The 17,064-nt window shown below is 41.1% G+C and overlaps 1 protein-coding gene across 1 annotated transcript; it reads left to right on the forward strand.

Annotated features, from left to right (window-relative positions):
• The first annotated feature begins 9,149 nt into the window (after nucleotides 1-9,149).
• AKAP4 (A-kinase anchoring protein 4) lies at nucleotides 9,150-16,747 on the forward strand. The gene is made up of 5 exons (XM_025982428.1): nucleotides 9,150-9,245; nucleotides 10,298-10,348; nucleotides 10,905-11,006; nucleotides 13,463-15,601; nucleotides 16,592-16,747. The coding sequence occupies exons 1-5, from the start codon at nucleotides 9,150-9,152 to the stop codon at nucleotides 16,745-16,747; spliced, it is 2,544 nt and encodes an 847-aa protein (XP_025838213.1).
• Nucleotides 16,748-17,064: the final 317 nt, after the last annotated feature.

Genomic DNA, 17,064 nt, shown 5'->3' on the forward strand with positions numbered 1-17,064 from the left:
GCGGGGCTCCGAGAGCAGCTCGAACGGCGGCTCGGGCGGAGGAAGAAGCTCCGCGGAGAGGGCGGCGCGGCTCCGGGAACAGCTCGGAGTGACTCGGCCTGCGGCTCCGCGGAGAGGGCTGCACCGCCGGGAGCGCGAATCCAACAGCGCAGGCCCCGGACACAGGGCGCCAGGACACAGCCCAGGATCAGGCCTCCCCCGGGACAGGCAGAGGCCGGGAGGGCCCAGGACAGCAAGGACGCTCCTGCCTGGAACTGAGCAGATCAGCGGCCCCGCCCGGGAGCCCCCAGGCCCTGCAGACGGAGAGCCCCGGAGCTACTACGGGGGCAGACTCCAGGGCTCCAGAGCTGCCCCCGCCACTGTGGCTTCCTCCGGGGGCCTCACGGGGTAAACACCCCCACTGAGCCCTGCACCAGGCAGGGGCAGAGCGGCTCCCCCAAGTGCTAACACCTGAAAATCAGCACAGCAGGCCCCTCCCCCAGAAGACCAGCGACACGGACCAGTTCCAAGGGAAGTCAAGGGACTTAAAGTATACAGAATCGGAAGATACTCCCCCGTGGTTTTTTTTTGTTTGTTTTTGTTTTGTTTTGTGCTTTTTTTTTCTTTCTTTCTTCTTGATTTCTGATTGCTTCCCCCACCCCACCCCCCTTTTTTTTCTTTTTTCTCCTTTCTTTTTCTTTCTCTTTTTCTTCTCTTCCCCCCCCCTTTTTTTCTTCTTTCTCTTTTTTCTTTATCTCTTTTCTTTCCTTCTCTCTCTTTTTCTCCTTTTCCCAATACAACTTGTTTTTGGCCACTCTGCACTGAGCAAAATGACTAGAAGGAAAACCTCACCTCAAAAAAAAGAATCAGGAACAGCCCTCTCTCCCACAGAGTTACAAAATATGGATTACAATTCAATGTCAGAAAGCCAATTCAGAAGCACTATTTTACAGCTACTGGTGGCTCTAGAAAAAACCATAAAGGACTCAAGAGACTTCATGACTGCAGAATTTAGATCCAATCAGGCAGAAATTAAAAATCAATTAAATGAGATGCAATCCAAGCTAGAAGTCCTAACGACGAGGCTTAACGAGGTGGAAGAACGAGTGAGTGACATAGAAGACAAGTTGATGGCAAAGAGGGAAACTGAGGAAAAAAGAGACAGGCAATTAAAAGACCATGAGGATAGATTAAGGGAAATAAATGACAGCCTGAGGAAGAAAAACCTACCTTTAATTGATCCTCCCCTAAAATCAACAAAAACCGTTCAACACCTCGACATTTAATAGTGAAGCTTGCAAATTCCAAAGATAAGGAGAAGATCCTAAAGCACCAAGAGAAAAAAAGTCCCTGACTTTTATGGGGAGGAATATTAGGGTAACAGCAGACCTCTCCACAGAGACCTGGCAGGCCAGAAAGGGCTGGCAGGATATATTCAGGGTCCTAAATGAAAAGAACATGCAACCAAGAATACTTTATCCAGCAAGGCTTTCATTCAAAATGGAAGGAGAGATAAAGAGCTTCCAAGACAGGCAGGAACTGAAAGAATATGTAACCTCCAAACCAGCTCTACAAGAAATTTTAAGGGGGACTCTTAAAATTCCCCTTTAAGAAGAAGTTCAGTGGAACAATCCACAAAAACAAGGACTGAATAGATATCATGATGACACGAAACTCATATCTGTCAATAGTAATAGTAACTCTGAACGTGAACGGGCTTAATGACCCCATCAAAAGGCGCAGGGTTTCAGACTGGATCAAAAAGCAGGACCCATCTATTTGCTGTCTACAAGAGACTCATTTTAGACAGAAGGACACCTACAACCTGAAAATAAAAGGTTGGAGAACCATTTACCATTCAAATGGTCCTCAAAAGAAAGCAGGGGTTGCCATCCTTATATCAGATAAATTAAAATTTACCCCGAAGACTATAGTGAGAGATGAAGAGGGACACTATCTCATACTCAAAGGATCTATCCAACAAGAGGACTTAACAATCCTCAATATATATGCCCCAAATGTGGGAGCTGCCAAATATTTAAACCAATTAATAACCAAACTGAAGAAATACTTTGATAATAATACACTTATACTTGGTGACTTCAATCTAGCTCTCTCTATACTAGATAGGTCTTCTAAGCACAACATCTCCAAAGAAACGAGAGCTTTAAATGATACACTGGACCAGATGGATTTCACAGATATCTACAGAACTTTACATCCAAACTCAACTGAATACACATTCTTCTCAAGTGCACATGGAACTTTCTCCAGAATAGACCACATACTGGGTCACAAATCGGGTCTGAACCAATACCAAAAGATCGGGATAGTCCCCTGTATATTCTCAGACCATAAAGCCTTGAAATTAGAGCTCAATCACAACAAGAAGTTTGGAAGGACCACAAACACGTGGAGATTAAGGACCATCCTGCTAAAAGATGAAAAGGTCAACCAGGAAATTAAGGAAGAATTAAAAAGATTCATGGAAACTAATGAGAATGAAGATACAACCGTTCAAAATCTTTGGGATGCAGCAAAAGCAGTCCTGAGGGGGAAATACATCGCAATACAAGCATCCATTCAAAAACTGGAAAGAACTCAAATTCAAAAGCTCACCTTACACCTAAAAGAACTAGAGAAAAAGCAACAAATAGACCCCACCCCCAGCAGAAGAAGACAGTTAATTAAAATTCGAGCAGAACTAAATGATATCGAGACCAAAAGAACTGTGGAACAGATCAACAGAACCAGGAGTTGGTTCTTTGAAAGAATTAATAAGATACATAAACCATTAGCCAACCTTATTAAAAAGAAGAGAGAGAAGACTCAAATGAATAAAATCATGAATGAGAAAGGAGAGATCACTACCAACACCAAGGAAATACAAACGATTTTAAAAACATATTATGAACAGCTGAACGCCAACAAATTAGGAAATCTAGAAGAAATGGATGCATTCCTGGAAAGCCACAAACTACCAAAACTGAAGCAGGAAGAAATAGAAAACCTGAACAGGCCAATAACCAGGGAGGAAATTGAAGCAGTCATCAAAAACCTCCCAAAACACAAGAGTCCAGGGCCAGACGGTTTCCCAGGGGAATTCTATCAAACGTTTAAAGAAGAAATCATACCTATTCTGCTAAAGCTGTTTGGAAAGATAGAAAGAGATGGAGTACTTCCAAATTCGTTCTATGAGGCCAGCATCACCTTAATTCCGAAACCAGACAAAGACCCCATCAAAAAGGAGAATTACAGACCAATATCCCTGATGAACATGGATGCAAAAATTCTCAACAAGATACTAGCCAATAGGATCCAACAACACATTAACAAAATTATTCACCATGACCAAGTAGGATTTATCCCCAGGACACAAAGCTGGTTCAACACTCGTAAAACCATCAATGTGATTCATCATATCAGCAAGAGAAAAACCAAGAACCATATGATACTCTCATTAGATGCAGAGAAAGCATTTGACAAAATACAGCATCCATTCCTGATCAAAACCCTTCAGAGTGTTGGGATAGAGGGAACTTTCTTCGACATCTTAAAAGCCATTTACGAAAAGCCCACAGCAAATATCATTCTCAATGGGGAAGCACTGGGAGCCTTTCCCCTAAGATCAGGAACAAGACAGGGATGTCCACTCTCACCACTGCTGTTCAACATAGTACTGGAAGTCCTCGCCTCAGCAATCAGACAACAAAAAGACATTAAAGGCATTCAAATTGGCAAAGAAGAAGTCAAACTCTCCCTCTTCGTCGATGACATGATACTCTACATAGAAAACCCAAAAGCCTCCACCCCAAGATTGCTAGAACTCATACAGCAATTTGGTAGCGTGGCAGTATACAAAATCAATGCCCAGAAATCAATGGCATTTCTATACACTAACAATGAGACTGAAGAAAGAGAAATTAAGGAGTCAATCCCATTTACAATTGCACCCAAAAGCATAAGATACCTAGGAATAAACCTAACCAAAGAGGTAAAAGATCTTTACCCTAAAAACTATAGAACACTTCTGAAAGAAATTGAGGAAGACACAAAGAGATGGAAAAATATTCCATGCTCATGGATTGGCAGAATTAATATTGTGAAAATGTCAATGTTACCCAGGGCAATTTACATGTTTAATGCAATCCCTATCAAAATACCATGGACTTTCTTCAGAGAGTTAGAACAAATTATTTTAAGATTTGTGTGGAATCAGAAAAGACCCCGAATAGCCAGGGGAATTTTAAAAAAGAAAACCATAGCTGGGGGCATCACAATGCCAGATTTCAGGTTGTACTACAAAGCTGTGGTCATCAAGACAGTGTGGTACTGGCACAAAAACAGACACATAGATCAATGGAACAGAATAGAGAACCCAGAAGTGGACCCTGAACTGTATGGTCATCTAATATTCGATAAAGGAGGAAAGACTATCCATTGGAAGAAAGACAGTCTCTTCAATAAATGGTGCTGGGAAAATTGGACATCCACATGCAGAAGAATGAAACTAGACCACTCTCTTTCATCATACACAAAGATAAACTCAAAATGGATGAGAGATCTAAATGTGAGACAAGAGTCCATCAAAATCATAGAAGAGAACACAGGCAACACCCTTTTTGAGCTCGGCCACAGTAACTTCTTGCAAGATACATCCAGGAAGGCAAAAGAAACAAAAGCAAAAATGAACTATTGGGACTTCATCAAGATAAGAAGCTTTTGCACAGCAAAGGATACAGTCAACAAAACTAAAAGACAACCTACAGAATGGGAGAAGATATTTGCAAATGACATATCAGATAAAGGGCTAGTTTCCAAAATCTATAAAGAACTTATTAAACTCAACACCAAAGAAACAAACAATCCAATCATGAAATGGGCAAAAGACATGAAGAGAAATCTCACAGAGGAAGACATAGACATGGCCAACATGCACATGAGAAAATGCTCTGCATCACTTGCCATCAGGGAAATACAAATCAAAACCACAATGAGATACCACCTCACACCAGTGAGAATGGGGAAAATTAACAAGGCAGGAAACAACAAATGTTGGAGAGGATGCGGAGAAAAGGGAACCCTCTTACACTGTTGGTGGGAATGTGAACTGGTGCAGCCACTCTGGAAAACTGTGTGGAGGTTCCTCAAAGAGTTAAAAATAGACCTGCCCTACGACCCAGCAATTGCACTGTTGGGGATTTACCCCAAAGATTCAGATGCAATGAAACGTCGGGACACCTGCACCCTGATGTTTCTATCAGCAATGGCCACAATAGCCAAACTGTGGAAGGAGCCTCGGTGTCCATCGAAAGATGAATGGATAAAGAAGATGTGGTTTATGTATACAATGGAATATTACTCAGCAATTAGAAACGACAAATACCCACCATTTGCTTCAACGTGGATGGAACTGGAGGGTATTATGCTGAGTGAAATAAGTCAATCGGAGAAGGACAAACAGTGTATGTTTTCATTCATTTGGGGAATATAAATAATAGTGAAAGGGAATATAAAGGAAGGGAAAAGAAATGTTGGGAAATATCAGGAAGGGAGACAGAACATAAAGACTCCTAACTCGGGGAAACGAACTAGGGGTGGTGGAAGGGGAGGAGGGCGGGTGTTGGAGGGGAATGGGTGATGGGCACTGAGGTGGACACTTGACGGGATGAGCACTGGGTGTTTTTCTGTATGTTGGTAAATTGAACACCAATAAAAATTAATTTAAAAAAAAAAGAACATTTACTTTAGAAAACCTGTCATTGTAAATCCTTTCTCTGTTCCTTTGAGAGCTATCTTCTACAACCCAGAAATGTTTTTCTCAAGGACCTGGGAGCCATCCCTTTGAAATGTAATCATCAAGAAAGAAGGACCCTTGTTTCCTAATCTCTATGAAAGGGTAGGAACCTAACTTTGATACCAGTTAGCACACACAGTTGCCCTAATCGCACTGATCACACCTCCCCCACCAATACACACACACACATACACACACGCACACACACACACTTCCCCTGAGCACTTTTTCCTTTAGCACACCCCAGCATTTAAAACGCCTTCTGCTTCTTGTTTCAGTGGATCTGAGCTTTGTTCCTTTGAAGACTCTCTTCCTTACTGCAGTAGCCTGAATAAAATCTGTCTTGCCACTTTCAACAAATGTATAGCTCTATTTCTCTTTGATGCCATGAACTAACAAGATCAAAACTGTAGAGTGGGGATAAGATATGCAGTCTCAGGGGTAACAAGGAAAGGAAGAAATTGAAGTAGACCAAGAATACAAAACTCTATTATTTGGGATATCATCCCAGCTTATTTTTAATTCAGATACATTTATTCACACACATGAGGTTAAAATGGAAACATGTGGAAAAAGGGCAAGAAGAAGATAAGACAAGTCTTGGGCACAATGTGAGCCATTTGATGATGGGCTAATGTTTCCAAACTGGGGCTAAACTAAAGGCATCTCAAAGTCTAACAGAAATCCTCTAAAGAATATGGTAGCCTGCAACCCAGCACTGGACATATAATGAAAAAGAATAAGCCGGGCTCAGGTCCTTTCATAGCTTAAAAAAGACTGTGCAAGCTGACCATATCCCAGGTAGACTGGCCTTTTTTCTGGGATAATTATGTCTCATGATGAAAGTTAGAGCTTGCTGGAGCACTTAGACATCCAGAATCCTAAGAATGGAGCCCCCAACTATATGTTGTCACTGTTCTCTATAGAAACAGTGATGTCGTGAAGTAGAAATTCTGGTGTCAGCTGGCAGAGAAGGCTTTAGGAGAGTATGGAGGGTTGAGGAAAGAAGTAACATCTTGGGTCAGACTGGAGGGGTCATCACAGCATCCCAATTAACAAAAAAGAAATCATTCCAAGCTTCTACAGAATAGCCTACTCTGCTACTACAAAGGTAAGGGCATCTTCTGACTTCTTTTTGACTAGCTAAGGGGGTGTCTTGATAGTGAGGTGAAACCACAAACTATTAAGGCAGCCTCCAACTTTCTATTTTTACTCTCAGGATAACCAGACAGGACATAGCCATTTTTTCTGTTTCTACATAAATCCAAAGATCTCTTGCCACATAACTCTGAGTCTCTAGTGGGAAACCCAAAGAGAAATAAGACAAGATGTGAAAGTTAATACTGTCTTATTCATAAAGGCTAGTGGTGATTCTGTATGTGAAAAATACAGACCCCCACCAAACTGGTAACTAATATGATTAGATTGTTCTGGAAACAAGAAGAGGAAAGAGAAGGGAAGTCTGAGGGGATTATAAATTGGACAAAGTGTGAAACCTCCTAGAAAAAAGTTGTTGTACAGTAGACAGCCTGAGTGCTTTTGATGTGAAGGGCAACTGAGTTTGCCAGACTGCCACGCCTTTGCTGAGGTTGCTAGTTTCAGGCATTGTGACCCAACAAACCATGTTGTCATACCCCAGGGTCAGAGGCAGCAGGGAAAAGCCTGGCCCATCAGTCTCGTCCAACTGCTGACAGGGGTGGCAGCCAGCTGCAGGTGCCCAAGAACTTGGCACTGCCCAGTTCCATCTAAAGGGGCACATCTCCCTTCTGGGTGGCACAATTTCAGCCAAAAGCCTAAAATAGCTTCATTATCAAGGTAATGAGTCTACATTTTTTTTTTCATTCTTTAGGATTTGGACTGAGGCTGTATCCAAATCATATGAAGTACCTCTATGACTCCCCTTCTTTTTTTCTACGCTAGTCATCTCTTAGCTTTGTTTGTTTGTTTGTTTGTTTGTTTGTTTGTTTTTAAGAAACTCCCTCTTCTGAGCGGGTGTGGGAAGGCCTTTCCTAAAACCTTTTCAGGGATGGGTTTCAGGGAAGTGAGGACCCAAAAAGATCTGTGTCAGGGGAATGACAAAGAATAGAAATGTAATATTATCATGTGAAAAGATAACCAGAGGATTGATGTTATAAAAATGTTGAGAGAGAGGGAGAGAGAGGGAGGGAAGGAGGGAAGGAGGAGGGAGGAGGGCAGGGGAGAGGGAGGAAGGGAGGAGAAAGGGGGAAGGGGAAAAAGAGGGAGAGAGAGAAGGAGGAGGAAAGGAGAGAGAGAGGGAGGGGAAAGGAAGAAGGGAGACAGAGAAGGAACTAGAGGTTAAAAGGGGTGTCCATTTTGAAGGAAGTTGGGGGAAAGGAATTCAACAGCCCTCTAATAACTTAGCAAAAAAACTTCTCTTAAAAAAAAAAAAAAACTTCTCTTGTTAAATTTTAAAAAGAAATCAAATTCAAGCTCCAAAACAATTCTACTGAGCTCTTAACTGTATCTTCCTGAACATAGATCTGAGGTCTTACATAGCAAAAATTAGCCAGTGGCTCTGCCATTTCCCTTAGACTTTTAGTTCCGGGCCAGGGTTGGAGGTGGCAAGGGGGCTAAAGGTAGTTGGCAGAGGTTCTTTTTTCTTTCAAAATTAAAATTAAACTTGGGCTATAGGATCAGGGTCTGGTCTTCCCTCAGATATTTGTCTCTTGGTTATATTTATAGCTATTAGACTTTTCTCAACATTCAGAAACTTATTCTATATGTTGGAATCTTATATGTTTTGATAAAAAGGACTATTTATTCACTATACTGGTATTGACCCTAATCTTTTCCAATGGCCCTGTGTAATAAGTATTAGGGCTATTTACCTAATTTTACTTTCTTTAATGTAATGAGAAAGACTCTGATTGAACTGGAGTTAGCTAAAATTCAGTTAAAGAGGATGAGGTGAGCTTTATTCTTTGATGTACTCAAGAGTGAGTAAACAAGAGCAGACACAGATGAGATTTAGTGGAGTTGGGTAGAAGTAAATCATTAAATTTTATCCTCACAGTCTCTAGATCTTTAAGTTTGCTTCCCAGCCTGCCATTTTTCTGACTGGCTTTCTCACAAGTTAATACAATACTCCCATGATTCCAAATACTTGGTGTGAGGAGTATAAATGAAAGGAGACTAAGGACTGTGCTAAAAGATAATGATTTGATTATCAAACTCAAACATTTCATAGTGTCCTTCCTTCTTTGCTCACCCCACCAGTTCCTAACCTAAACCTGATTGAGACAAGAGATGGGTTTCAGGAAGCCCTTCAGAGATTCTTATCCAAACTCAGCTAGTTTCTAAAAACCATATATAAGTATATATATATTCGGTTTTCTTTTCTTTCTGTTTACAGATGTCTGATGATATTGACTGGTTACACAGCCGCAGGGGCGTGTGCAAGGTAGATCTCTACAGCCCAACAGGACAGCAAGATCAGGACCGGAAAGTGGTAAGATAAAAAATTACCAAGGAGTAGAAAGGATTGGTGTATAAGTATAAATATCCTGGAACCCAGGATAGACTAATGGAGAGTGATACTGTGATGTCTCTAAGCAACCAAGCTCAATGAGGTCTGTGGGGGATCAGTGTCCTTTATACATCACACAAGGACGAATTAAGGGAGAGGCGGAACCATATGTGATATAAAGGGCCTGGGGAGGGAGGACTAAGGGGGAGCCTGGCGGGAGGGAGGAGTGGTGGTTGCCTAGTTACCAGCCCCTATTACCTAACACTTCTGAAGTCACAATGTCACCTAGCTACCAGTAAGTTACACTAAAGTGGGACTCCCTCAAGAGGGCAAAATGCTTCATGCTCTGTTTCCCAAACTTTGAGTGATTTGCATAGTACTTCACATTTTTATCATGTTCAAGTGCCACTCATACTATTATTTACTTAATATGTGTTTTTGCAATGTTTTTAAAAATGAATTTAAATTCAAATACATTTAAAAATTACCATCACCCTAAACATTAGCGTCCACAATACCACAGGTTTGATGTTTTAGCGTGTATTTTCCAAATAACAACAAATGTACCTATTAAATACAAACATCTATTTATGTACCACCTAAAATATCCTATATCATCAATAGTAAAAATACCACATTTGGGGAACACTATAGCAGAAAGTGCTCTAAACTGGGAGCCAAGAGAATCAACTTCTAATGAAAGTTCCACCTTTGAGTTTGTGTCAGTTGGGCAAGCCACCTTTCTTCTCAGTTTTCTTAATAAACGTGGATATGTTATTTTGGGCCTCTCTCTGACAGATAGGCATTCTCATTTAGGAGATATAGTAATGCTAAGTTTCTATGTGCCTAATAATAATCATATTAGCAATTTATTGAGTACTTACTATGTACAGGCACTCTGCTAAATGCTTTACATGCAGTATATCAATCAATCCTCTACTTTATAGAACCCTATAAGGTAGGTATTGTCATCTCCCAGAAAGAGATTAAGGTGTTTAGAGTTTTTCTAAATTTACTCTTCTAATTTGATGCAGATATGCTTTGTTGATGTGTCCACCCTGAATGTGGAAGATAAAGATTCCAAGGTGAGTATTCTCTGTTTCCCTCATCTGGAATCAGTGTGAAACTGCCGAGAGGGTTATCAGTAACAGCATGAGGAAAGGGAAAGTTTGTGGCAGAGAGTGGAAAGGTGGAGGAGCCTCAAATGGAAAGCCATTGATTTTGTAAGGCCAGGATTCCTAGTTCAGAATTTACGGTCACTCTTGATACCAAATCTCATTTTAGAAGCCACTTAAGTTGTTGGTATGGCTGAAAGAATTAAAGCAGCATGGAAAATAGTATATCAGAGAAGTGAGATTAAAAAAAAAACCTGTCTAAAAGTTTGATGATTAATGAAATATAGTTCCTGAGACTGACAGCTTTGTCAATATCTTCAGTGGGATTAGAGCAAGGAGAGTAGTAATTTGTAGTGGAAACTTTATTATTCTTCAAAGACTAGCTGGTATTACAGTCCTACTGCTCCTTCAGAAAGAAGAGGGATAATCAGAGACATAACAGTCATTTGAAGTCATTTTGAAGTGGTAGCCTAGGAAAGTCTCAAAAAGCAACTGTACATAAAAATATTACCCCTTAATTCCATAGGATGCTGCTGGTTCCAGTTCAGAAGGTGACTTAAACTTGGGAAATCTGGAAGAAAAAGAGATTATTGTGATCAAGGATACTGAGAAGCAAGACCAGTCTAAGGTATGGTTAGCTTCTGAGCTCACCCTTTCTAATTCTCAGAGCCCAATATTGAGTCTGAGCCCAATATTGAGTCTGACTCTGGTTCAGAGATAGTAAGATAACTACTGTCATACAGGCCCATAAATTTTATTACTACGATATTCTAAAGAACATAGTCCTAAGTTTAGAGGCACGGTAAGTTCAATGCTCTTCTTATCATAATGAAGATATGGGCTTATAAGCAAGATCCTTTGCAATGTACTTCGCTGGCTTATAATAGGCTTGTGTGCCCTACATTGCTCAGAAACCAAGAAGAATGAATAAGGATATGGAGCAGAGTGAATCCACAATGACCAAGTACTATAGTTGCCTGGTTCCTACCCCGTTGTCTAAGAGGTTACCTAGGCTATTGGGTACCATAAAGTTAGAACCAATTAGACTTGCATGCCACTGTTCCACACAGAGTCCTTTTGTTTTTGTGTAAGTATTCTAGATTATATCTGTTAGGCTCCTCGTTTGGGGTAGGCATTAAAGCACATGAGAAGTCACCCTCGCAGTCCTACATGCCTGGAGTGGCTGGTATTGGAGCAGGATATTTTGTTTTGGTGCAAAAGAGCCAAATATTTCTTTTTTCTATCTTCTTGGACTCATGCTATAATGAGAAATGTAATTTCTGGCCCCGGACACATTTGGAATGATGAGAGTGGCCCCTAAGGAAGGAAATGCCAGTTACAAAATATTCTCTAAATAGTTTTGGGTTCAGTTGGGGGTGGCCAACTCCATTTTGGAGTCTCAGGAAAGGAATAAATCATAACTAGTATTTATTTTTAAGAGTAGTCCATATTTCCTGCACACAAGGCAGATCTCCTTGATTGTATCAAGCCTATTTGCAAAAAGTTGACCTTATTGTTGACCTTATGTTTCCAGGAATTCTGTGAAAAGACCGGAGATGAAGCAATGGAAGGGGCAAAGAGGGGATTGGCACTAAGTGCCAAGTAGAAGATGTGTACAGTACAGATACACATATCCAGACTTGGGCATACACAGTCATAGGCATATAAATCTACACAAAGTGACACACACATTGATATATACATTTATACATATTAACAAAAAATAATTTATACAAGTAAAAGCATACTCCTGTCTGGCTACACATGACATTGACAAATATACACAAGCACTATAACAAACTTATGTATATTGACCTATTCTTAAACAATGACTTACACACATACACAAAGATACACAGTTATACAATCAGATACCTTGACATGCTCATGTATGATACACATAAACATCCATGTATATATCCATGCACACCATGCATAAATGTATACTCACACACCCATAACATTTGATCAAAACACAGTGACCATACAGACTCAGCTATAAGCATACACACTTATAAATATACTTCATGTTGATACACACACATAGAAACTTAAACAAAATGATAGTCACTTATTTTTGTATGCATTGATACATACATTGACACAAATGCAAGAACATCCCCACTCATGTACTCACACACAAACTCAAATGCCATGGTGTGTGTGATACTGACACACATTCTCAAGCACAGACATAGCATATAAACATAACAAATGATAGCCAATTGACAGACTACACAGTCATTATACATTCATTTATTTACATGTACTCATATTTTAACATACAAATTTATTAATATTTCATACATTAATTATACATTAATGTGTTAATGAGCATATATGTTAATCTGTGAATGTATGCTCTAATATACACAAATGCATTTATAGCTGCATGATACATGCTACTGGATTTATATCATAAATATATGCACATCATTTTAAATCAACAATTGCTTATTTACATATTCTCAGACACACTGATATACACACTCTTATGTTTATATTCCCACACACATACAAAATATACACACTAACATGTACATGTTGGCTTATACAGTAGGCAGTGGGTGTTGATGTCAACATATTATTTATTACACGTGCTTACACATACACATGTGCACTGACATACACATATACGCAAACATACACATAGGCATTTTCACATTGCACAATACAGACTGACACATTCTCACATCTACTGAGATGTTCACACTTATGAATTGCTATATTGATGTGCATATGCACACAATGATATAAGGATATATTTTTGACATACATTTTGAGATAAGAACACATACACAGATGAAATCAACAAATATATTGATATATAAATAGTTAAGTGTACAAATGTATATACTCAGCTTTTGCTGCTGCCACTTGTGTTTAAATGTGTATTAATGATTGCAATTGTATATTATGTTCCATGCAAATTCTAAAGGCCTAGTCCCTGATCTGTGCAGTTTAGAAGATCTATCTTCTAAATAAAATTAGGGATAAAATCTTTTAAAAAAAATAAAGTAAATAAAATAAAAGAAAGAAGTACCCTACCCAAACTCTTATGGATAGGTGTTCTTCTTTTTTTAGACGGAGGGATCCGTGTGCCTTTTCAAACAAGCTCCCTCTGATCCCATAAGTGTCCTTAATTGGCTTCTCAATGACCTCCAGAAGTATGCCTTGGGTTTCCAACATGCACTGAGCCCCTCAACCTCTAGCTGTAAACATAAAGTAGGAGACACAGATGGCGAATATCACAAAATACCCTCCGGGAACTGCTACAGCGTCTATGCTGATCAACTGAACATGGATTATATGGCCAACGGACCTCAAAGTCTACGTCTCGAAATAACAGCAGCCAAAAACACCAACAATAATCAGAGTCCTTCTACTCCTCCAGCAAAATCTCCTAGCAGTCAGAGGGCAGTTATTTCCCCTGATGGCGAATGTTCTATGGATGACCTTTCTTTCTATGTCAACCGACTATCTTCTCTGGTAATCCAGATGGCCCGTAAGGAAATCAAGGAGAAGTTGGAAGGCGGAAGCAAATGCCTTCATCATTCAATCTACCCATCCCCTGGGGACAAAGGGAAAAACAGCCCTCGCAGTGCTGTGAGCAAGATTGCTTCTGAAATGGCCCATGATGCTGTGGAATTGACCTCTGCAGAAATGCGAGGCACTGGGGAGGAGTGTAAGGAAGGTGGCCGGAAAACCTTCCTGTATAGTGAACTATCCAACAAGAACAAGAGTGGAGACAAACAGATGTGCCAAAGAGATAGCAAAGAATTTGCAGATTGTATCAGCAAAGGGCTCATGGTTTATGCAAATCAGGTGGCATCTGACATGATGGTCTCTGTTATGAAGACCTTGAAAATACATAGCTCTGGGAAGCCAATTCCGGCCTGTGTGGTCCTGAAGAGGGTGTTGTTAAAGCACACCAAAGAAATTGTGTCTGATTTGATTGATTCCTGCATGAAGAACCTGCATAATATCACTGGGGTCCTGATGACTGACTCAGACTTTGTCTCAGCTGTCAAGAGGAATCTGTTCAACCACGGAAAACAAAATGCTGCAGATATCATGGAGGCTATGCTGAAGCGTCTGGTCAGTGCTCTCCTTGGCGAGAAGAAGGAGACTAAATCTCAGAGTCTGTCATATGCATCCTTGAAAGCGGGGTCCCAAGACCCTAAATGCAAGAACCAAAGTCTTGAATTCTCAGCCGTGAAAGCTGAGATGAAGGGGAAGGACAAAGGCAAAATGAAACCAGAGCAGTGCAAGTCATTAACCAGTGCTGAAAAAGTCGGTGAACACATCCTCAAGGAGAGCCTGACCATGTGGAACCAAAAGCAAGGAAACCAAGGCAAGATGCCTGGCAAAGTATGTGCCAATAAAGAGGAAAAAAGAGAAAAGATCAGCCCTTCCACAGACTCACTGGCAAAGGACTTGATTGTGTCTGCTCTTATGCTGATCCAGTACCATCTGACCCAGCAGGCCAAAGGCAAAGATGCATTTGAAGAAGATTGTCCTGGCTCTACCACGGGCTATATGACTCAGAGTGCCCAATATGAAAAGTGTGGAAGTGGCCAAAGTGCCAAGGCACTCTCAATGAAACATCTAGAATCTCATGGAGCTCCTGGACCCTCCACCTCTCTAAAGGACAATCAACAGCTGGACTCCCAGAAGCTGGATATGTCAAACATCGTTCTAATGCTGATTCAGAAACTGCTTACTGAGAGCCCCTTCAACTGTGATGACCTATGTGAAAGCGAGAACAAGCGTTCTGAGCCCAGGACAAACAAAGCAGCTTCCATGTCCAAGAAGTCTGACAGAGGGGAAGAACAATGCCAGGACAATCAAGAACTTGACTTTATCAGTGGGATGAAGCAAGTGAACCGCCAATTTATAGATCAACTGGTAGAATCTGTGATGAAGTTGTGCCTTATCATGGCTAAGTATAGTAATAATGGGGCAGCCCTCGCTGAGTTGGAGGAACAAGCAGCCTTGGCAAACAACCCCAATTACCAGGTTGGTGGCTCCAGGTGTAGTCAAGATGGTGCGATGTCACAGAACCATCAGGACTCTCCTGGACCTGAAGTCATAGTTAATAATCAGTGCTCAACAAGTAGCTTGCAGAAGCAGCTTCAGGCTGTCCTGCAGTGGATTGCAGCCTCCCAATTTAACGTTCCCATGCTCTACTTCATGGGAGATGATGATGGACAACTGGAGAAGGTAAGCAATGCAACAAGCACAAGAAGAAAAGAGGGTTGGAATGAGCAGGGGGAGGGAGGCAGCATAGTACTTAGAGCTCAGGAGCAGTCCAATTTTTTCCCAATCCTATTCCTTACTATGCACTTCACAAACTGCTTTCACTTCACACAAAGACAAAAGGGGTGAACCGTGAACTAAATGGGGATCTGGATACCTCAAGGCCTTTGCATTTCCACCAAGACAAGGAGAGAGGTTAGCTCATTTTAACAGGACCCTTTCAACAAACTATTTGGTAACACATCTCAGGGAGCAATTTTTAAGTCTTACATTTTGAGTTTGAAGGGGTTGGAGAGAGAAAAAAAGAAAAAGGGAACTTCTCCCCAAACTCAGGGGTCCTGCAAGTGCCCCAAGAGTACTTGCCTTCTTAAAATTTTTGCCCGAGGCACCACACTTGTTTCACCCTAATCAGTTTCGTAAAGGCCAGCATTCATAAACATAAAAGTTCTCTCTCTCTCTCTCTCACACACACACACACACACACCACAGCTGTGTTTTCTACATTACATGGAGTTAAATAAGATCCTGAACCAAATTATTTTCAGTCCAGGACCAGGAGATTGTCCCTACTTCCAATCTCATACTTTTTTCATAGTGAAGTTGGGAAATGGCAACCCCTAACCTTGACCTAGCAATCATCACAAACTAACTGAAGGACCTAACACCTATAAGATGTATTTGGTGAACACACATGATCCCAGAGTTTGTTTTCTAAAGTTCAAAGAGAAAGTCCTGTGGCATTTTTATCTGTCATTGAAGGGGGAGGGCAAGGAAAAGGGAAAGCCCTGTCAGGAGCCTCCAGTCCTGGATCTGTGTCAGGCTTTACTCTAATCCTAGAAGCATGGGTGGGAATATGAGTTCAGGGGTGACAGGGGTGGAGTGCTTCATTTGATCCATCCAGGTCCCTTCTCCAAAATTATTATGTGACTCAAAATACCTCTGCTCTTTCCACAGCTTCCTGAAGTTTCAGCTAAGGCGGCAGAGAAGGGGTACAGTGTAGGGGATCTTCTTCAAGAGGTCATGAAGTTTGCCAAGGAACGACAACTGGATGAAGCCGTGGGAAACATGGCTAGGAAACAACTGCTAGACTGGTTGCTCACTAACCTGTGAGCTAGCAACTCCTTTGACTCCTCTCCATTTACCCCCCTAGCAGCATTCCATCCCAGCCTGAACACCCCACCCATCAGGCCAGTAAACTGCACATCACACAATTGTATTTCCCAATACATCTGAGCAGTTTGTGCAAATACAGGGTGTCCAAAAGCTGGGCAAGAACATGAATAAAAAAATTAAAAAAGTGTAATTGTTTTTTTGATCAGATAGACCCAAGGCAAGGGAGGAGAATGGGTCTAATTCCAAGGACTGGTGATTGTGTTGGACTTGTGTCCAGATTTCACCCTGGGTTCTTTTCTGAGCACCCAAGACAG

This window comes from Vulpes vulpes, unplaced genomic scaffold (genome assembly GCF_048418805.1).
Source record: "Vulpes vulpes isolate BD-2025 unplaced genomic scaffold, VulVul3 u000000667, whole genome shotgun sequence".
Lineage (NCBI taxonomy): Eukaryota > Metazoa > Chordata > Mammalia > Carnivora > Canidae > Vulpes > Vulpes vulpes.